Source organism: Netta rufina, assembly GCF_964035555.1.
Source record: "Netta rufina genome assembly, chromosome: 1".
NCBI lineage: Eukaryota > Metazoa > Chordata > Aves > Anseriformes > Anatidae > Netta > Netta rufina.
In genome coordinates, this window is record NC_140123.1 from 25777868 (window position 1) to 25800217 (window position 22350).

At 44.6% G+C, this 22350-nt stretch overlaps 1 protein-coding gene across 3 annotated transcripts; it reads right to left on the bottom strand.

The window, feature by feature from the left end:
• Positions 1 to 361: 361 nt before the first annotated feature.
• SMAD9 (SMAD family member 9) lies at positions 362 to 21206 on the bottom strand (the record flags this gene model as incomplete). Of its 3 annotated transcripts, none has more annotated exons than XM_084306154.1 (6): positions 362 to 505; positions 5055 to 5311; positions 9828 to 10049; positions 11863 to 11973; positions 14797 to 15054; positions 20795 to 21206. In XM_084306154.1, 6 exons carry the CDS (start codon positions 21204 to 21206, stop codon positions 362 to 364), a joined length of 1404 nt encoding a protein of 467 aa, XP_084162280.1. The 3 variants fall into 3 exon arrangements, with proteins under 3 accessions (XP_084162280.1, XP_084162279.1, XP_084162281.1); XM_084306153.1 differs by having other exon boundaries at positions 11836 to 11973; XM_084306155.1 differs by lacking the exon at positions 11863 to 11973.
• Positions 21207 to 22350: the final 1144 nt, after the last annotated feature.

Sequence of the window (22350 nt, forward strand, 5' to 3'; positions counted from 1 at the left end):
AATTTCACCTACTAGGAACAGCTACAGCCAGGTTTCTGAATCCACGTGAAAGTGCTGAGAATTCGCACCGTTTACTGGCTTGGCTGGGGAATGAAGATGCTCACAGAAACTGCTCGACACTTTTGCAGGAATTTGGCTTATTTTGTACTAGAGAACAGATATGCTATACCTGAATTTCTAAACTTATTGTACTGGCATCAGAGTAACTAGAAACCACAAAACGTATCATGAAAAAAAAAATAGGAGAGTAGACTATGTATAGGAATATTTACATCTACATATAGAAGCTTCTGTTCACTGGAAATCCTATAAGCCACTGCCTGCAATAGCATCCATCCTAAGGGACTTCTAGAGATGATTCCTAAGAGACTGAGGAGATGGGGTTATGAGGTGAGCCCATCTGTGTCAGCACCTTATCCAGCCATTGCAATGGTCCATGCAGGTGGATCTCAATCCAGCAGGGTGTGCTTGTAACATCTTGGCGGTGATACTCTGCTCCCCAGCCCTATAAAAGCATCAAAGGACCAAAAAGTGAGACCTTAAAAAAAAAATACAACATTAAATCACAAATCCAGTGCTGTCAGTCTAAGACAACTGCAGGTAGCCCATCACCCCAGTCACCAGGATATAATGCTTTGTCCTGGCGATAATTTTCTCTGAAAACTTTGCCTTTTTAAGGTTATTACCATTAGTTCTCAGGATCTTTATACTATTGGATTAGAAGTGCTTCGCAACACTTGCAGGTGCTGAGACCAGCCGGCACAGACTGGCCTGGTTCTGAGCTCGGCTGCCTGCAGATTGCCTGTAGGGAATGGTCCCTGCTGCTCGCACTCCAGAGACATGCCCACAAAAATCTGCCAGGCTGCTGTCTGGCACAGACAAAACACAGACCAGGCCCTGTCATAACACTTTAGCAGGAACTGGTAACGATCCCAGGCACTGCCTCATTTATCAGCAGAGATGCATCCCACCAGTCTGCGACTCTTAAAGTTCTAGGTATTTGTCTGAGCCTATGGAAGCTTCCAGCAAGGTTCCTCCTACCTCCTTTACCTTAAACTTAACTCATGTATAGGCATTTTCCAGAGTTTTTCTATCCTTGAACACATCCTTTTTTTCACACGGGAATTCCTGGCTGTCTGCTGTGGGAAATCCTGCAGTAATTTCACCAGCTCTTTCTGGGAGATGAGGGACAAGGAGCTCCTGTCAGAAGGTGGGCATGGGATGCTAGCAGGGAGAAAAAAGAACCAGAAGTCCCTGCCTCAAGTGGGCGCAGATTTTAGCCACCTGTGTAAATTACCTGAAGAGTTTGTGGGGGTCAACAAAGTGCCACAGGTCTTGACCAGACAGATGTTTTTATCAGCACAGAACTACAGAAAAGAAGTCATAACACTCAGCATCTGACCTAGCAATTCCTGCTCTCCTCTCTTCAGCCCAATACCAAAGCTCTGGAGACATGACCTGATCCAAGGAAGAGCCTGAGGTCTCACAAAACAGAGCTCAGATCTCCACAGGGCAATCTGCAAAACGCTGTCCCACTGCAGGATGAGGCTCTGTATTTGTGGGCCACTGACCAGGGAAGCTGAACCCTACAGTTATGCTAGTCAGGGGGGTGATATTTTTGTCCTAAGAGAGTGCCATGGAGATATATTAATGCCAATGTTTACCAAAGGTACCTAAATTGTAGAGTGCTGAACAACTCAAACTACTGAGGATGCTAGGAACCAGTTCTCTAGACACCCACCTGCAAAACTAGGACCAAGACCAAAACGAGATGCCATAATAAGTGGTCTGGATAAAATTCATTTGTGCTTAATGGAGAAAAGGGGCAGAGAGCAGAAAATGAAGGTATGGACCCACCAAAGCTCAACGAGTACTTTTAATCAGGGAGCATTTTTCTGCCCTGAGCAACATTTATCAGGCTAGAAAGTGCCTGTGTTCATAGGCAACTCAGATTAATGTTCTGGAAATGTTTGCAAAAAATGCCACTCTTCGAGTGCTGTCAGGCTTCTGACTTTGTTAAGAGCCTTAAATCCTCAGCTGCAGGGAAAAAACATGGCCAGAAGGGCAAGTGTCAGAGGAGTTGATGCATCTCCCCCGAACAACAGGACAGAAAACCTGTAGGAATAGGAATTGCAGGTTGCAAATCCAACCTGCCTGATTGTGAGGAGTCTGGCAGTCCGTGTAGATGGCCGGGCATCTCCCTCTGCTGGCAGCTCCCAAACACTTCTAGCCACCTTCCCCAGCCCTGCTGCCTGTGCTGCTGGAGGGTGAAATGCCCGGGGACAGGGCTCCCTGGGCTCCCCCAGATCACAGCAGATCACAGCAGATCACACAGGCTCCCCGGCTGCAGGGAGCTTCCTTCAGCCCCAGGGCTGATGTGAACCCAGAGGTGGAGCTCCCCTAAAATGGGAATAAAATGAGAACAACCTGCAAAGCTGTGTTGTTGTTTTGCACAGAGGATGGGAAGAGGGTAACAATACCCACAGGGGGAGTCTAGAAGCGAGCTTTTCACCATGGGACAAGCCTGCTGAGGAAGCCTGCTGCTCCTGCCAGCCCTTCCCACCTTGCATGGGCAACAGCCAGGGTCCCAAAGCACTAAGCTGCCTTGCGCTGGGCTGCACTGAGCTGCCTTGCACTAGGAAACATGACCAAGCCGTGCTGGGTCAGCCCCTCAGCCCCCAAACCTGCAGGAACATGGGAGGGAGGGCACTGCCTTCAGTCCTTCGCTTGGTGAAGGTCTCTGTCTCTCTGGTTTGTGCTTCAGCTGTCTCACCTGTGGAGAGGGGACAACAGCCAACCTGGTTTTGCTAGGTTTATCAGGAGGGCTGTGTGGATGGAAATTGTTACCTGCTCTCACCGATGATACATTCAGATGTGCCTGAGGGCTGAGCTCCTCCCAGCTGCTCCAGGGGCACACCAGGGGTGGCAGAAAGGGCAGGAGCCTCACTTCCCCGTCCCGTGTCCTGCCTCCAGAGAGTGATAGAGTCCTGGCGAGTTTCTCATGACTTAGTCCCTGCCCAGCCCTGCCTCCCAGCTGGTAGTTCAAGCACTGGTGGTGTAGGGCTGAGCCCTTTGGCTCAACTTGCCCAGCAGCACCTCGACACAAATCTGGGGAGAAGCCACGGGACTGCCCTGCACCTAGGGTCTCGTGGTGTGTGGCATTTTCTGGGGGTCTGACAGACAACATGCTCCTCTGCCCAATGCCCAAGAGTATTTCTGTCCCTGAACTAAACACACCAGGGCTCACACCTTCGGAGAGAAATAATTTGAGAAGACTGAGTACAGGAAAGGGTTTTTACAGGCCAGGAAGAGTCTGGGTGACATTTGCATAGCCATTTTCCAAAGGTCATGGGAAAAGGTTCAAAATAACTCCTTGCAAAGGTCTTCTGGTGCCTGAGGCACTATAGTGGCTGCTATTGTTTCAACAAAGCAAGGTGATAATACAGCAGCAGTTTTACTTAGTGCATCAGTGCCACCACTTCTGCTGCCATGCTGGGCTTGGAGGCAGATAACACATCAAAGAGACTGCCCCTGAGTTGCTGAGATAATGAAGATATTGCATAACTGGCTACACTGCCTTTACAAACAACATGCCCATTCACGTCTTCCATTAAAGAAAATGTTGTTTGTTGGGTTTCTCCCTTGCTTTTTTTTTTTTTCCCTAATGCTTGCGTGTGAACAAGATGTCAGTTCCTTCCCAAGAACAAAGCAAGAACATGGTCACAAGCACGGAGATTTTGGCTTGGACTCTTGGGAGAACTTACAGGGCACCTTAATGCTCTTAGAGAGTTAAGCAGATGGGTCCCCAACAATGGCTGGAAAGAGTAAGGGCCAGAAAGCTCCCTGGGACTCTACTCATCTGCTTTGCAGAATACAGGGGAACTGGGCTTGAGCCTCAAGCATTTTTGTTGTATCCTAGATGTGAATTCAATCAGCTCGATTCCGTCATTTGTATAAAACCAAACCTGCAAGATGAATGGACATACTCAAGCCACTTCTTATGGTATCTAACAGGACTGACTTGCTTCTAATGGTGCAACTTCCCTAGTTTGCAGGCTGAACGTTGCTGCCAGCTCTTCCCAGCACCACTATGGGAAGTCCGAGTCTAGCACATCTGTAAACAGTCTTGAAATACTCACCATTCTCTGGGGTTTAGATGCCACAGCAGGCACCCAAGTAAATCTTAAGTGCTAAAAGGGCTCAAGAGATCTCATTCTACTTAGAGGGCCATTCAGAGACTTAAGAAATTCCCACAAAGGCTGATACGTTGCACACAGAGAAGTCAGATTGCAAAATTCAGATTTCAAAGACACTTATGGAAACAGTAATGGCTTTGGTGGCTTCATGCTAAATAACACGGGGAAGGTCAGTTGGTTTTTTGGATTTTGTATTCTGCTTGCAAGAAGTCGTTCTGGTAGTGCGGCTGACGATCAGGAATTAAGAGAACCTGTAAACAGGGATCAGAGAGGTGGCAAACATTGACAGTTCCCAACAAGCTCAATGGGAGCTGAAGGAGGAGCTAGTGTTTCTTGACTATATATATACACATATATATATGTATACAATTCTATGTATACAACTTCATAGTAACAGTGAGACTACAAATTGGTCTGGAGACATAAGGACATTTTTTTCAGATCTGTGGCTCTACCAAGCTCCCTTGCAAAGCAGTAACAGATCACAACTGCCTAAGATATGTGCTACATTTACATGCTGCTGAGCCCATCTAAGCTGAGCTCCTTTTGCAATCAGTGGGGGTACACCACCGTTCAGTCTCTGCTTGTTTTCCACATGAGCCTATGGAAATGTTATTTTTGGAGTCTAGGAAATTTCAGGGTTGTCCACAACTATTGATTTTAACCACCTGCAAGACAAGCTTAAGGCAAGATTAGAAAACAGGCTGTCTCTGGAATGCAATTTGCAGCTTGGGTGCATACTCCTATTTGGGAAGGATTTGATAGGGTCTAGTTTTACTAGCTAGCAAGCTAGTTTTCAGCTAGCAAGTGATGGGATTGTCCTTTTCAGAAAGGCAAGAGAAAACAAAAAAGCCTTACTTTAACAAAACTCATTCGAATGGTACACATCTTGGTCAGCTCATATACCACTTCAAAGCCATGGTTGACTGATTGGGCAAGCAGCTGGGCGAAGAGTTGGTTGTTGAAGATCTTAAGGCTGCAGCCGCTGGGGATCTTGCAGACAGTGGCTGGGTGGAAGCCATGCTGATAGTTACAATTGCGGCTCTGCACAAAAATACTGCTGTCACTGACACATTCAGCATAAACTTCCCCGCCGACATAGTAAAGATGAACACCTTGAGAAAGAAAACAAGACAGGTATTATTCCTCCATTGTTCACAACATGTTATATCAGTAATTTAGTTTGTTTCTGTGAATTTTTTAACTATTTCACTGGTGTGGACATACAAGCCCAGTGTCATTCCAGGCACTCAGTGCCTACACCATGGCTTTTAAAAGACAGTGCACTTTGTGTATATCCATGTATCTGTGCATTCATCAGCACTAAGAGGAAATTGTCAAAAACAGTATTTCAAGGTATTGGTACAGGAAAAAAAAAATCTCAATGTGATATTTTGCTTTGTTTCTCTGTGAATATTGGCTTACTTCTTTAACCCAACAGCATGGAACTTTATGATACACACACGCACATGTGTATACACACACAAAATGTCAAACATATGTCAGCCATATACAAAGTATGGATCAGATCTGTCAGAGAACCGACAAGTCTGTTACTCATTACACATCCACATCTATTTGGTTTGAGCACAGGCACGCTGACCAAGACCCACTTTATCGCACGCTATGTACTACTACTGGATCCTATCTCACACAGCTCAAACACAGCATGGTGTGCCCTTAAAAACAGCTTTTCTGTATTTTATCCACCACATCAGAACCACATATTTACATTTGCATGTCCCTGACTTACTCACCAGATCTTTCACGTTCAAAGCAACCTTTAGCAAGCAACTGACTCATTTCCAGGTGGACTTCCCAGTGCCTGAATGCCTTACCAACACTATCTCCCAAACTTTTACCATGCCTTGGGAAATTAAGATGGAAGCATTTCTATCCATTCAAGAACTCCATTTCCCCCTGACATCTGCTTGCATGAAAATAAATATAAAGTGGTGGGAGAATTGTTCTTAGCCCAATTTGGCAACCTTAAAGTTAGAGATCTGGTGTAAGCTAATTGTGTTGATGCCTTCCTCAGCTGATAGATGATGAGAGGCACAGAAACCTGTCGATTCACTCCATCCACCACAGAAAGTAGGTTCACAGCCAGCTCAGACTAATGGAAGCCTGTGCTGGTGCTGAAAAGGCTCTCTCCCCATGTTCCTGCTGCTTCTTCCCACACCTGCTTTCATGCTGGCAGCAAGGCTTGGACACTGGGCAGCCACCCAGGTCAGGGAACTGAACCCAATGAAAACTAACTTAAAAACAAACAAAAGGAAACAACAAAGATTTATTTGCAGTGAGATCTTCATCAGTGCCAGCATGACCATGGGGACCCAGGCTGCTTAAACGTGAGCATGAAACCACACCATGAAGGGGACCAAGTCATCCTGTGAAAATGAGATGAACAGCCTGGAGCAGTGGAAAAACTCAGGCCTTTTTTTCACATAGAAAACACCACTAAAAATAATAAAATCCTCCCAGGTATGGCATTCAAACTCTGACATATAAATGCACACATTCAGAGTCTAAGTGGACTGTCTGCAAAGCTAGTGATAACTATGCTTTTTAATAATTCAGTCATAATTTTCTTCATTCCGGTTGTCTTTCATACAAAAAGACTGGTTAAATGTTCCCAGCCTCTGTTCCTGATTCTGTGGTCATGACAGCAAGGGGCAGCGGCACATCCTGAAAACAAAAACAGCCTCTGAAGAGAAGTGGGAAAGGCTTGGGGAAAAGCAGGTTGAGTGGGAAAGGGATCTGGGAAAAATACGTTCTCCCATAGACTTCCAGAGTGACTCAGACAAGAACCCTAGTCTGTCTTCAAGCCATCACTTGACTTTTACTTCTGTTCACCCACGAGATCTCAAATTAGATGTGAGTGACAGGGAGGTGTGGCTCGCAGCACAAGCTCGTATTGCACTGGGAACACAGGTGAGACTACAGCTCCATCAGGCCAGTCACCAGCTCCAGCCCAGCTGCGCCAGGTATCACGGGGAGGTGCACTCTGCGGCTGCTATTACGTGACCTAAGGCTCCTTTCCCTCCCGTGGACGGGGGATGAAAGGGAAGGACATTAGATACTAAAACCACAAAGGCTCTAGCTGACCCTGATGGAGTCCGTGTAACTTCCTGAAATAAACAGTGAGAGAAAAGGGGAAGGAGAGAAGAACAAGGACATAAACATTCGCCACATCTCAGATCTTCAGGTGTGACTACTGATTTAGGGTGACTACACTTTTAGGTGCAAAGCTCTAAAGGCTGGATTTTCAGAGTATATTGAGTACCCAACTTCCAAAAAAAAAAAAAGAGAAAAAAGAAAAAAGAAAAAAGAAAAAAGAAAAAAGAAAAAAGAAAAAAGAAGAAAGAAAAAAGAAAAAAGAAAGAAGAAAAAAGAAAAAAGAAGAAAGAAAAAAGAGAATGTTTCCAAAGGCATCACCCAAACTGCACACTGCAATAACAAAAACACAAAAGTAACTTCTGAAAGCTGAGGCTATAATTTTCTTTGTCCTTGTGGACTTTTTAAAAGCAATAAATACAGCAGCACTGAAATGTCAGTGTGCATTTCCATTCTTCTGGTATTCATTCGCCAGAGACAAGCACCCTGAAGGAAGGCATCCAGCTGAATGCATGTTTGGAGAAGCCCAAATCAAGGGCCCATACGTTTTAGCAGGATTTCGTTGCTCTCTGCAGAAAGTGGAGGTTCAGCAGTCTCCAAGCATCCACATCTTTTTGCCACTCTGATCAGAAGTCCCCTTTTTGTCCTTGAAGTCTGACTGCTGAAACAGGTCCAATTGCTAGTAGATGTTGCATTGTGTTCTGGATTGTTTTTAGCTTTGATGTGGTATTTCCAGGAAACCGTTTCACGCTGATACACTAGATGACAATTCAATCGCATATCCTTATCCTACTGAGCTAATCTTGTTTACTCACTCTTTTTTTCTCCCCTGTTAACATGTGACAATTGTATCCATTTCAGTAGCTTTCATCTGTCCAGCGTGCCTTTGAACTACAGGCTTTTGGAGCTGCTCTGTGCTCTTCTGCAGGCCTGTACTGGTGCCACTTCTATTCCACTTGAACATGTTTTTTTTAAGATTTGCATAAACAGGGAAGAGCATTAAAATTAAGGATCTCAGATACACTAAGCTTCTCTCTGGGCAGCCTGCTCCCTTCCCTTGGGCAGATTCCTAGTGTACGACTTAAAAGGACTTTTAATCAATGAAGGCACATCTTCAGATTTGAAAGGATGAGGACCATTAGCATTTACCTCATATTCTTCCTGTTCTGTCTCTTCCTCTTTTGGGGCAGAAATTCACAGGATGTAACATCCTCAAATGACAGCTTTGACCGAGATCTTTTGTCGTTCTTCTTTCAGGGCCGGGCTCAGCTTTGATCTACACCCCTTTGACAGCTTATGCTGATAGAGAAGCTTTGCCTTGTCTTCTGAGTACATTGGAACTAGACGTGCAACTCCTTTCCACTGCTCACCTCACACCAAACTACTCCATGACACTTGTCCTAGACACATCACACTAGCTTCACACAGCACATTTGCAACACAGATCCTTCTTTTCCTTCTGGAGCAAAGTGCAAGGGCCAAGCACAATGTCTCCAGCACCAGCCTTCGGGTTTACTGGTGTTTGTTAAAACTATGTCACATTTGTCTCAGACCTTCCTCATACACCGTCATTCAACACTAGACTATCAAGAGCCAATTAAAATACTGCTCTAGGCCTGGGAAATGAGGTGAGGTTGACAAGATAATAGGAGTGGAACAATTAGAGTTAATTAGCCCAGTAGGGAATCCATTCCCAGGCAGCTACTGGTGAGAGGCTGGGCTGGCAAGATAATGAGTCTAGACTGGATATACCAGAACAGGCAAAGCTTCATCTGCACAGAGAAGTGGCCAGCAAAGGGCTTCTGACTCACCACAGCAAACAACAATAAATTCTGGGAGAATATCAGGCCCTACACAGCCCTAACGAGCTGGGATGGAGCATGTGGAGCCATGCGTATCCAGGTGAGGTTTCATCCTACATGCCACCAGTAACTTACGAGCTGGTGTGCCCAAGATGTGCACACACCAGAAGAAGAGCACACAAGACCTGCTGGAGGCAGAATCCATGACTTGGTTTTACTAGTAAGAAGCTGATGAGGAAGGGAATCAGATTGGACTGATTTTCTTAAGTTGCTACGGGGAAAAAGCTACAAAGGCAACTCTTGTAGAGTTCTTCAGCTAAATAGCTCAACTGCTAAGTGTTTCATCCATCTCCCTTTGTTATTTGGTGGTAGGAGAACCAGCCCTGAGGCACCAGCAATTATCCTTTTAGTGGCATTTCAATGGCAATATTCCCAGTTGCCAGAAGCTCTAATAAATAAAATGAAAATACATACTGCTAAATTAGAACATACAACTATAAACAACATTTTTCTCTTTGCTGGCCAAGTAAATAGCTTTTGTAAGGAGCTACTCTGCTGATTGTTATCCAGTCAGAAAAGAATCAGCTGCTTTTCTTCTATTTCAGAAGTAATCTCAGCTTTGTTTTTAAGACAAACACAGCTAAATTTGTTAATGCAATGTATAGCTCTTTCAAGCTCTGAATACTCCCAAGGAGAAGGGATTTCTTCTTACCTTTTCCTATGTGTCTCCTGGTGTTTTCTATAGTAGAATTGCGGTTTACGTTTGAGAGCAGTCCCAGGCAGAACCTGTTTTTGTTATTTGAGGGATCTGTAAATCCATCTATGAGGATACTTCGAGAGGAAGCCTGGAAAGTCTCCCCTACCCTGTTGTTGAGTTCATAGTACGCAACTGAGCACCAGTGTTGGGGTTCCTCATAGCAAACAGGCCGAAAATCTGTAGGAAACAGAATTAATCAGCCACGCAGGTCTCAGTAATACTTTTAAAACAATCATTCTCTGTCTCTTTTCCTCCCTCCTCCCCCTTCCATCCTCCCAGCTCTTCATCTAAACAGTCACTTATGTCAGGCTTTATCTCAACAGCAGCTTCTGTTTCTTCTTAATTTTATGATTGAAGCTCCAAATGTGCAAAGGGCTGGTATACCAGCTTAACTCTAAGCCTCTGAGGAGTCCCACTTGTTCTTAAAAGTGATAACTCCGATGCATTAAATTAAGCACATGCTGACATTCCTTGCTGAACTGGGACCCAACCTCTACACTGAAAATAGTAAGGGATACATCTGCTCTGCACACCAGCAGCAGCTAGGGATGACAGATGGGCTCAAAGCAAGTCAAAACTGAGCCAAGCCTTCAGTCTAGTACCAAACGCTGAAGTTCAGAAGTAATCAATCACTCCCCCCCAAATTTTTTGCATGCTTTGAGGCTTTCTGCTTCCATGTGGGACTGTAAGTGGAAATGTCATCAAGGTCATTTTTTTTGGATCTAAACCCTGCCCAGGTTTTCTAACTCAGAGACGAAGACTCAATACCGTAACAGAATCTCTGAGCCTCATTCGTCCTGCAGGAATTAGTGGGAAACTTTATCCTGCCTGCCTCCCACAGGCATGTGAGACCTCTTGCCCCCAGAGCACCTTTGTGCTCAACCTCTAATAAAATTCCAACTAAGATTCACTGTGGCAGTGATCAGAGATGGCAAATTACGGTAAGGAGATTAAAATCTCGACAATTTACTTTAAAATATTGGTGTCTGATAACTAGTAATTATCCAGCCGTTCTGTGTACTCATCTGTTATTAACACTACCATCCTCAGCTTGCTTCTCCTCTGGTTCTCTAATACATACGTGTTACTTCATGGTTGAGAAGCCTGGCATTACTTGTTTAATGTGCTTGTCTGTGCAGAGTTCAGTTCATATGCTGTAAAGGACATTTGTTTAGGACTGCAATACACTGGACTACAAGGACAATGGTGGTTTTTCTTTTACAGCAGGAGGAAGCCAGAGGAAAACACAGCAAAGGAACTCAATTCCCCCATGCTGCTCTGCAGCAGCGGCCTTCAAAGGGTGGAGGATCAGCATCACCTGCCTTAATAGTCTGGAGGTAGCAGAGACCACACTGGAGAGGTCATTAAGATGGTTTGAGAGGGGGGAGGAATATCCCAGTCCCTTCTACTCTAACCACCCATGCACTTCCCCACTACAGAATCTTTTATATAAGGACATAGAGTTTGGCCTTCTGTAAAAACCTTTTTGTACTTCACTAGAATATCTCCTTTTCCATTCTAGCCAGTCACTAACGTAACATTAACACAAAGATGGTAGTAAGAAAGTTCCCAAATGTACAACTTTAAAGTACATAAAAACCACAACTAAAGGTGATAAAGAAAGTTTTGATATTGATAATGCTCTTTTGTGTTGTATTGCCTCTCCATCCTTGATTTGATATCTTTGTCTTTACAATGTAGATAACACCGTTTGCCTTCATTAACAACTTTCTGATTGTAGTAATCCATGGACGCCAGTAAGGTCTAAACTCTGTAACTCTGCACATAAGTCACTGAATTCTTAGATCATCCTATTCTGCTAGCTAATGGACATGTCTAGTACATAGCCTTACCCCCAGAACTGTCTGAAATCTATGATTACAGATCACTAAACCTTCTAGTTCAAATAATATATTTTTTGCTTAACATTTTTCTTTGAAGAATAGTACAAATAGTTATTTACTTTCAGTTTCTCCATCGGCAGATTTACCTCCATTGGGCAAAGACAGTACTAGTTGGCTTTCAGATATTGCATCCATTGACCGCCCATTTAAGTTTCCTGGAGTTTCTCTTGCATGGTAAGGTGGGGGTGGAGTTTCCACTGTTAGAAAGAAGGAAAGAAAGAAAAGAAAGAAAAGAAACCGAAATCAATACCTTGGTCAATGCTCCCCAGCATTTCCTGGTGGATACTTACCGCTTCTTCTGCACTGTTTAGCTAGAAAGGGTTCAAAACAAAGCACAGATCTGAACCTGACTGCAGTATCCAGATTAAGACCAATGCATGTTCAGGAAGAATGGCAAGGGAGGGCAATCGTGTTGGACCTGGTACACTTGAAAGAAAGAGGAACAGTCACAACAGTGCCTCAGGCCCGGAGCACTGTCCTGCCAAGTCCTCTGGTAATGCAAGTGGTTACACTAGGAAAGCAAACCAGTTTGATCCTTCAGTTCCAGACTTCTCTCCTAAATGTAAAACCCTTGCAGAGGATGATTTAAGAGCAGAAGCTAACTGTAATTGCTCCTCTGGGAGAAAGCTTGCTTTCTTCACAGACTATAAAGAAGGCCTATGGAAAGCCTTCTAAAGTGAGAGTTGGAAAAACTACCTCCAGATTTGTCCTTTTCACCTCTGTCCTAGAAGGGAAGTACAGCCCTCTTCTGATTTGTTCAGTCTCCCATCAAAGAGCAATGGAAATGAAAGAAAAAAGTGGAGAAAAAGTACCAACTCACAACCTGCCCAGACCCTGGTTCGTTTCCTTTATGGCACAGTAAGCTGGAAAATGGAAAGCAGCTCTCCATAGTGGGGATTCTGAAGAAAGACAGGAGGCTTTACAAAGTCAAAGGAAAAGTGACTTTGTTTTCATATTGGAAAACGCTGATGTTCACTATATAAACTCTGAAAGTATGAAGTAAACAGAAACTCAATGGGTCTATGGGCAAGTTACAGTGATACATGAGCCTGCAGGGTTAAAGGTATCTTTAAGAGAAGTCCAGGGTTTAACCCAGGTCCAAGCTGAAATTTCCTCTTGTGTATGGGGTCTGTTGACTGGCCCTCAAAACACAGCAACTTCACCCAGAGTGGATAAATGCAGACTGTCTCATAGGATAACTACTGAAACTTCTAAATACACATTGCACGGGAATGTTACTAATTCTATTCAAGTAGTGCTCATGATTTAGGAATCTCATACGCTATACGATATTCCTAACATACAGAGGGCATACCATTCCCACAGAAAAAGCAGCAAACTAGGACAATAAAACAAAATCAAGAAACAGTGGAAGATAATACAAGTTACTGAAAGAAATAATGTGGTTATCCAGGTATTTTGATGTCTACACCTAAGATAGTCACTATGAACTTTCCTAAAGAAAAATGGGTACTTCCAGACATGGTGCATCTCAGCTACGTTAGACATGTACCCTAAGAGGAAATGAATCTTGTTCTAGGAGTGCCTATTTTTCTCTGTTGACTACAGAGAGCATATAAACAATTGCATCAGATGCAGAAATTTGCATTGTTGACATCTATATTTGGTGTCATCCATCCCACTCAAGGTTCTTGATCTAGTCTTAGTTTGCCTTACATAGTTCATCCCTGATCGTTACACAGGCAAATTATGTTTATCAGCATTCACTGTGCTGTGACATACTGAAGCTCAGGTTGAGCCACTTACATTTTTAAGTAGCTTTGCCAGGCCCCAAGTTCAGTTAAATCACACGAGTCAGAGTCATTATGTACTTTGCAATGGTCCTGATTTACCTGTCAGAACCAGCTCCATTAAATCCAGCTCGGTTACAGAGAGGTGAAAGAAAAAGATGGGAGAAGACAAACAAGTCCTACTACTCTCTGAAGTGTTTGGATGTTGCTAAGTATGAGTTAATCTCAACTACAGATCTGGAGAAGAAATGAACAGAAATCCATTGAGTGTACCGGGAAGGGAATAATGTTGAAAGTGTCCGGCTTAAAAGGAAGTTAAAATACTACAAATACCTTGTGAAAATAAACATCTTTCCTGCACTTAAAATAAGAACAGATATATCATTAAGGACATGAATTTAAATGCTTTGTAGTTGACACTTTAAAACATTAATCTACAGGGTTCTGACCTGAATTCATCCTTGTGAAAAAGCCGAGATCGCTGAAACTATTTCAGAGTTACAACAAAGTGTAGAAGTGAATTTCCACCATGCTTTGATATTAAAGCTAGCTCTCAGCTGTGTTGCATGACACCTTCTTCATATATTTAACAGTAAAAGAATAGTTAATTTTTTGGTAATTAGAGCAATACTAAGTAAGGAGTTCACAACACAAACAATCTGAGTGTCTTGACCCTGCTGAATTTGGAACTGTGGAAATGTGAAACACATTTCAAAGTCATGGGTATTTGCCTGGTAGCTTCACCAAGTGTTGGATTAGATTATTAAACATCTTAACTTCCTGAAGTTTGCAGTCAGTGGGATCATCATATATTAAAAATAATTGCTGTGTGTTGATTTCCCCATTTTATTCTGTCTCTCTTGGTGTTTGTAAAGATCCCTATCCTGACCACTTCCATTAAAGTTGCCTGATACAGGTGTTGCAAATGCTCTTTTCCACAGGTTGTCCCAGAAGCTTGGATGGGCAGCTCTGGGCAGAAGATGGCCGGGCACACCTGCTCCTCTTTTGAACTCCCTTACAGTAAACATGGAAGTTCATTCAGGCACTTCCGGGAGTGGAATGACTACAGCTCTCAGTTCCTTGAGCCTCCATTAGAAGGAGGGAGACAATACTAAGAGGCAGTCCCAAGAAATCCCATTCCAAATCCATCCTGTCCAACATTTCAATCTGTAGCTACAGTCTGGAGGGAGCACATAGAATTGCCTCCTGATCCCAGGCCCTGGCAAAAGCCTCAACAGCCTCTGTTGGGATGTCTGAGCTCGTTCTTACCTGTGAGCTGATAGGGACTCCCTGGTCCAGAAGAGCTTCCTGGTGAGTTGGGGTAGCTGATGCTGTTGGGCGACTGGGAGAACATGTGGCTGGGTGACGATGGAAAAGGGGTGCACGGGGGATGCTGGAAAGAATCGGGATAGGTGGCATTGTGTGGCATCAGAGGCTCGCTGTGCAGAGAAGTATTTCGAAACTTGGCAAGGAGGCTGAGGTGAGGGTTAAACTCGCTGTGTCTTGGAACGAGTACAGGAGGTAGGACTGAAAATAAAAACAAGCATGGAGAAAAATCGATTTAAACTGCACTCCTGAGAGTATGTCTCTTTGTAAGTCAAAAAGAGCCATATTCCATGCTACCCAATATTGCTGTCTATATACAAGTCATTGAATGGCAACAAACCTGTCCAAAAACAAGAATCAAAACATGATTTGGGACCCTTTTTCCCAGATTTGCAGCCAGCTTCTGCATTTCCACGTAAAGAATATGGACTCATTCCTGACTTAAGCAAGGTACCATAAAATTCACATGTACAGTATGGGCACACAGCCCTCTTACAGAAATGCAACAGACACATTTCTCCGTCTCGAAATTACTTTTCCTTCCTGAAAGGATGACAGTAACAGGGGTTTGCTTAATATTATAATCAGATTTTGCCAAAATCAGAGACAAGTTTAATATCAATTAATAGCAGTCTGCAATACACAGCATTATTTTACCACCAGATTGGCAAAAAAAAAAAAGCACAGACCAGAAGCTGGAGACTAGATTTAAAAGGTTTTCAGGTACCTGAAAATGCTGCCAGCCAGACAGTGGGATCTTTAAAATGAAATGTAAATGGCAATTGAAATATCGCAGTAATATTAATCTATCTCTTGCAATATAGTTAGAAAAGATCTAGCATGAGGAGACAAATGTCAATGATTGATAATTGGGACGTGAAAAATGCAGGTCAGAAAACTGAAAGCCAAATTCATCTGTGTAAAATAGAAAAATAATAGAAATTATGCTTCTAATAGAAGAAAGCATCTCTCCTCACTGAATCTTTTCACTTGGATCTTACACTGTGCTGTAATAGTGCTGCACTGTGAAAGCCAAAGTTCACCTGAATGATTTCGGATTTTGGATTCTGACAGATCAGAAGCAAGAGCAGAACTGGAGCCAAAACACTTTTGGAAACCCTACTAGGTGACCTACCTACAAGATGTAGCCCTGAGGCTGGAACACAAGGAAGCTTGCTAAATATTTCTGCACATGGGAGTTCAGCTTTGGGCTTTAACTGGGTCCCTCTGTAGTCCTTGCAGGAGGGGGTAATAGCACCTATAACGTACCACAACACTTCTCTTTTAGTCACTAGCTCATTCAGCACCTAATTGCCTTTGTTAAGGCCTTAAACACAGGCAGGGGAAATGAATCTCCAAGGTCTAAAAGCAAGAACAGAAGATAGGGAGGCAATTTGGGTTATTGTGACAAGGATGAATTGTCCCAACAACGGGAACAATCCTGCAGGCTTGTATCGATTGACCTGGTGTCGAGTTCCTCTGGCCTAAAACCCATCCTCACATAATCTTTCAGTCCATCCTTACCAGCTTACGGAAACAAATAGCAACGGGCACCCTTGGCTGTAAATGCTGACACAAATATATTGTCTGAACGTGTTTAAACATATTGTTTGGGCCCAAGAGCTCCGTCTAGGTAAGGCCAATTCTTTTTAGGTAGGTTAGCTAGCACCTTTAATTACAGCGAACTCTCGTTTATCCAGTGTAATGAAAGAGAGGAGTAATTGCTATAAAGCAACCAGAGAGATAATGCAAAACATGTGCATGAGAAGAGGCTGCAGGAACACCCTTCTTGGGAGATGAGCACCCACTGCTTGCAGGGAGAGCTGGGGCTGTTCGGCAGGAGGAGCCGTGCCTGGTCCCAGCAGCAGCTCAGGTCCCTGCTCGGGGCACCACGCCGATGCTGGGCCAGGGTTAAGCCACACTCCTGCCCAGCCACTGGCATGTGCCATCAGAGAATTTGACAGTCACCTGTGGAAGTACTGAGCACTAAAAACTTACTAAAAAAACCCTGGAGTGATGGCAGGGGTTCACTGTAGAAGTTAACTTCTTACCCGCCGGAACTGCGGGGATGCCTCCGCACCCAGCAGAGGTGCTGAGCAGTGCTGGCACCTCCACGTGGGCACCACTGCTGGGGAAGCTGCTTTCCTCAGCCCTGTGGGAACTCGGAGCAGCAACTTTTCTAAATGAGGGCTGAGAATGGAGATGTGTGAACAGCACTTGCCAGGGAAAGCCATTGACTCGCCCTGAGTGAGTCAGCAAGAGGAATTTTCAGGCCTTGAACTCATTCCCAGCTCTGACCAGGGCACTCTTCATTTCTGCTCCTACGCTGTACAGTTTTTGCCACCTCACTCAATCTTTCCACTGACTGCTCTGTGGCTGCCTAGAGGGCTGAAGCCTCTGTGGTGGTGAGGAATTCAGAGATTTTTTTTTGTTTGTTTGTGGCTTTAAAAAAAAATCCCCTGAGGGCCTTGTTCTCCTTGTTCCTTTGGTAACGGAGGTCACCCTCCAAGGCTCAGCCATTCTGAAGGAATTGTGACCAAAGGCATGAGACTGAGTGACTGAGTGCATCAGGGTCAGTCTGTCCTGCACTTTACCTGCAAATTACCTGCATTTTGCCACTCAGTGGGGTCTTTTTCTTCTACCTGCTATTCAGAGCCAGTATCCTTCCTTCTGTGTATCCCTAAGTGTTCATAGACCATAGAATCACCTTAGAATGGTTTGGGTTGGAAGAGACCTTAAAGACCACCCAGTCCCACCCCCCTGCCATGGGCAGGGACACCTCCCACCAGACCAGGCTGCCCAAAGCCCCATCCAGCCTGGCCTTGAGTATCTCCAGGGATGGGGCATCCACAGCTTTTCTGGGCAGAGAATCTTTTGACAACCTTTGTTCAACTGAAGGCAAACACAGGCATGTCCCAAGTCCTGCCACCACTGCCTCTCCTGCTCTAGGCTCTCTCCTGTTCTCCTCAGCTGCAACAATTCTTGCTAGAAATCTGGCTGGGACTGTGGTTATTGAGCCTGTGACCTCAGGTGCTAGCAAGCAAACTGTCTGCCTCACTATTTAATTCCAGGTACAACATCTGTGCTACTACTTCTGGCACACCAGCCCACCTTTGAAGAGTCCAGTACCTTCAGAGGTCCATCCTCTGGTGAGACCCACATGTTCCACCTGTTCACTATGCCCAGGACCATTCACAAACGTCAAACACATGGCCAACAGTAAGACCATCAGGTGGTCTTCTAACTGGGAAGATACCACACTGCAGTCCTACAGGGGGCTGACAAAAGCAATCAGTTGGTTTAAGTTCACTTCGGCTCCTGCTATCTACAGCCACAGTGCACATCAATGATCTCATATAAAAATAAGGTGAATGTTTAGATGGCTTTGTATTTTTCCAGAAACGCAGCTTCTACTGAAAATGAAACATCCAGACTTACAACAAGCCCTTCAAGAGGGAATCTAACCAAAGGAGTCTAACCATCATGTCTACCTCCTTTAGGCTAGGTGGCCTAACCCCTACCTGCACTGTGATGTTGCACAAATGGAGGAAATCTTTTTTTGTTTCTTTCCTAAACAGCACCTGTGGTCAGCAGACCTGCAAGGAGGAGATCCACTTGAGAACACCTGCAGCAGCAACGAAAGCCACACAGCCTGTGCAGCACTGGTCAGCACAGACCGTGACATGGCTGGGCAGCCTGAGGACCAACACTCGCTGCTGTAGGGATTTGCCAGGCCTTCTGAGAAGGGACAAGGCCCTCCCATCTTGGACATGACTCACTCATTCTGGATAAAAGGTAATGGACCTGGCCACAGAGGGGCTGCTGACTCGGCAAGACAGACTCAGTGATGAAAGTAAGCACCAAAAGGACAGACACTGGTATGGAAGTAATATGGAAGAGCCTAGATGTGGAAGATTTCCTGTAGGAAAAAAAAAATAGGACTGTTGTTTGAGCAGACTGGCACCTAGATCAATCGCTCCCAGCCTTTTTTGTGGTGATCTCAATGCTTCAACTTCCCCACCAAGCTCATTTCTTTTCTTCCCTCACCCCCCATTTGCAGCACTGCTTTCCAACCGGCCCAGAGCTGTGTTACTGCCACTGGCAGTGCTGTAAGCTGTTTCTTTTTCCCTTCCAAAACAAGGTGGTCACATCAAAGGTGCCCAAAAGTGTTTGTGTGGGTCCATGCCAGCCAGCACAGGTCACGGCTGTGCTGGGGAGCATGCTGGCATTTCAGCAATACTACGGCCATGTTCCACGTACTAGTGCAGACACAGCCAGTCTGTTTCACTGGCTTAATGGTAGGGACATATTCACAGCTGAAACCTTCTGTGTATCAGCCTTGAAAGCCATTTAGCAGCTGCTGGGTCATCCCAGCACTGTTTCTTGTCGATGAGCACTGACCAGATCAGAAGATGGGGGTTTAAAACAGCCTGATGCAGAGCTGTCAGCCACGGCACTGAGGAGACTCCATTAGCTACGCTGGAGTTACACCAGAAGAAATGAAAAGGCACTGGAGACTGCAGCTTTCAAGGAGAAAGATACACAACATGGGATATTTTATGAGCATCTTTTCTTAGTTTCTTGAAGAGTTTACGTTAGCAAGGCAGAAGATCAGCTCTTTCCACTGAAAACTGTTGACAACGTGCACCACTCCCCGCAGCTGTAAAATTTTAGTCGTGACAATGTTTACAGCAGGTCAGATACAACTTCAAAATGACAGCTCTGCTGCAGCGGGTGGACTATCAGGAAGGGGAACAGCCCCTGTTTAACAAATGTTAACAAATGTCTCTCCCTTATTTCATCTGTGTGAAAAGAAACATCCCACAGTTCACTTATCTGATCCTAATGTCACCTCAGAGTAAAGTTCATGCCAGACAAAGAGTAATCACAGAATAATAAGTATACACTTACCAACCGTATCCATTAGTAAATTGAATTACTGCGATTTTTTGGCAGCGAGGGAGAGCTAGGTTAGACATTAGAAATCATTTTGAACTGCAAGGAGAGCAAAGCAATAGATTCTTTTGCCTGGGGAGGTTGTGGAGCCTCTATCGCATGGGATTTTCAGAGCTAATTAGAAAAACATCTGTCAGGAATGTAGCTGGCAATTAGCTTTGTCTTGGGAGTGGGGGGAGAGGGGAACAGGTTGACCGCTCGAGATCTCTACCCTGCTTTCTAAGATCCCTACAGAAGTCAACAGTGAACACTGCAATTTTATAACAGCTGTCTCATTGACACGAAGCCCAACTAAATGACCCTTCAGTCAGGTCAGAAGTTTTCAACGCTGACCAAGTCCAGTCTACACAGGATCATCGGTGGAAAAAAAAAAAAAAAAAGAAAGAAAGTTTTATGAGAACTTGGGGGATTTATTCCACATAAACTACCCACAGAGGCCATTAAATCCCACTGAAGGCGTACCATCAGGCATTTTAAGAGGAGTCAACTGCACTGGTTTCACAACCATGGCAAAACAAGCCATCTTACTGAAACTCTACTCTTTACAGAGAGAGCTATACCTTTTTCCTTTGGATCAATGAGACGATTTTTGGTTTTCAGACAATGAGGCATACACCCAGCCAAGGTGGTAAGACCAGGCTGGTGCCCAGCCTTCATGCACATGGGCATAGCAGTGACCTTGGTCGACAGGGAGAGGGCTAGAGGATGACCAGCGCCCACATCCACGAGAGGAACCTTGCTTTCAGCACCCTGGACAAGATCCTTCAGGGGTCCAAGGACACGTGGACCCCTGCCAGGAGCTCCTCACCACACATGGCCACGACTGCGATGCCCCTGGGCAGGGAAAGAGCCAGGGTCCTTCACCATCAAACAGAGCCTGCCTCTTCAGATCCCAAAGGAGGACTCGTTTGGATGCACCGGGTACAGACCTGCCAGCACAAGAGCTAATGGAGAGATGTGAATCATTTGGAGGTGAAATAATTACCTGGGGTTTCCACCCGCCGGTAATGGTAGGGGTTAATGCACACTTCTTTCTGTTTGGAGCCAAATGGGAACTCGCAACATTCCAGTGGTTTCAATTCATGGTGAGACTGTAAATCAGGCCAGCGCCACACTCTGCAGTATATGACGTGGGGCAGCCCCTTGCGGTGAGACACCTGCAGCCGCCCATCCAAGGAACGCGGGATCGTGACACATTTACTGGGCTGACCCGGGCAGCTTAGAGCCCTTTCCAGTTCTTCCATGGCACCCTTTTTCTTCTTTAACTTCTTCACCAAGGAATCAACAGCTTTTTCTGCCCACTTTTCCTCTTCATCTCCTTGTTTCCAGCCCAGCAGCCTTTTCACTGCGGGGCTGGTGAAGGAGAACAAGGAGCTGATAGGGGTGCTGGAGTGCATAAGAAGCAGAGATCACACACCAGTGTCAACGGAAGCACGAATCACTCTCCCGCCTTGCAAGGCTTGCAGAGTTTTTACAGTACTGAGATGGACGCTTCCTTCCAAGAGAGGATTTTGTAGTCTCAGGTGCTGGTCACGAGTAGTCCAACAGGGTGGGTCTCAGAACTTCCCAAACATCAAGAAACTGCTGATGAAGCCTGGAATAACAACACAGTACAGAGTTAAGCTTCACACACTCCTTTCATTGTTCCTTCAGCAGCATATTTTGAAAGACAAATGATTCAAAATGTGCATTTAATTTTCAATCATTTTCTGCTTTTTTGTTTGTTTGTTTTGCTTTTGTTTGGTGGTGTTTATTTTGGGTCCAAGTCTCTCCTCCCCACTATCCTCCACACTCATTTTACAGCTGGACCTCAGAAAGTGTCCAGTCACTTTCACTTGTAGTCAGAGTTGAATGCAATAGGCAAATTGTTGCAGATTGGGGGTGTATTTATTGTGAAAGAAAATGTAGTGTTTTTTTTTTTCTATGCTGGTAGCTGTAGGTTCAGCTCATGCATCTTCTACAAAATTAAATCTGTAATAGCAAATTGTATGGGAGCAACGAGTAGGGTATTTTTCTGTATTCAGCTCCTTCTCTGCCCCTCCAATCTCACTCTGCTTGTCAAGAGCTGTACAATATTAACTGTGAAATTCTTTTAAAATTCAACTACTCCCAGATTTCATTTAGTGCCTTGAAAGATCTATCACTATTCTCTAAGCTTATTTACATTGTCTCACTTTGCAAGAGAAAACCTTGTTTGCCCAGCCAGTCTGTTTGGCTGTCTCCAATAATTCAAAGTTTTTTGGATGAAAATCACAGGCTTTTGGACACAGACTGTACTGGATGGATCCTGGGTTGTTTCTGCTAGGAGCTGCTACTCTGACAAAGTCCAACAGAAAGAGTTTAGTTCTTGAGGGCTTTTCTTTGTTTTTATTTTACTTTTTTTTTTTTTTTCTTTTCTTAATGTAGCTGGAGCCAGTCTAATTTTAGCTGAAAATGACATATTTCCACTGACTGGAACTCTGAGGAAAAACGTCCTTGTATGTCAAGTTATTTACTGCTTTAAATATAGTCCACGGACCCCCTGTGCATACCAAGTCCAAA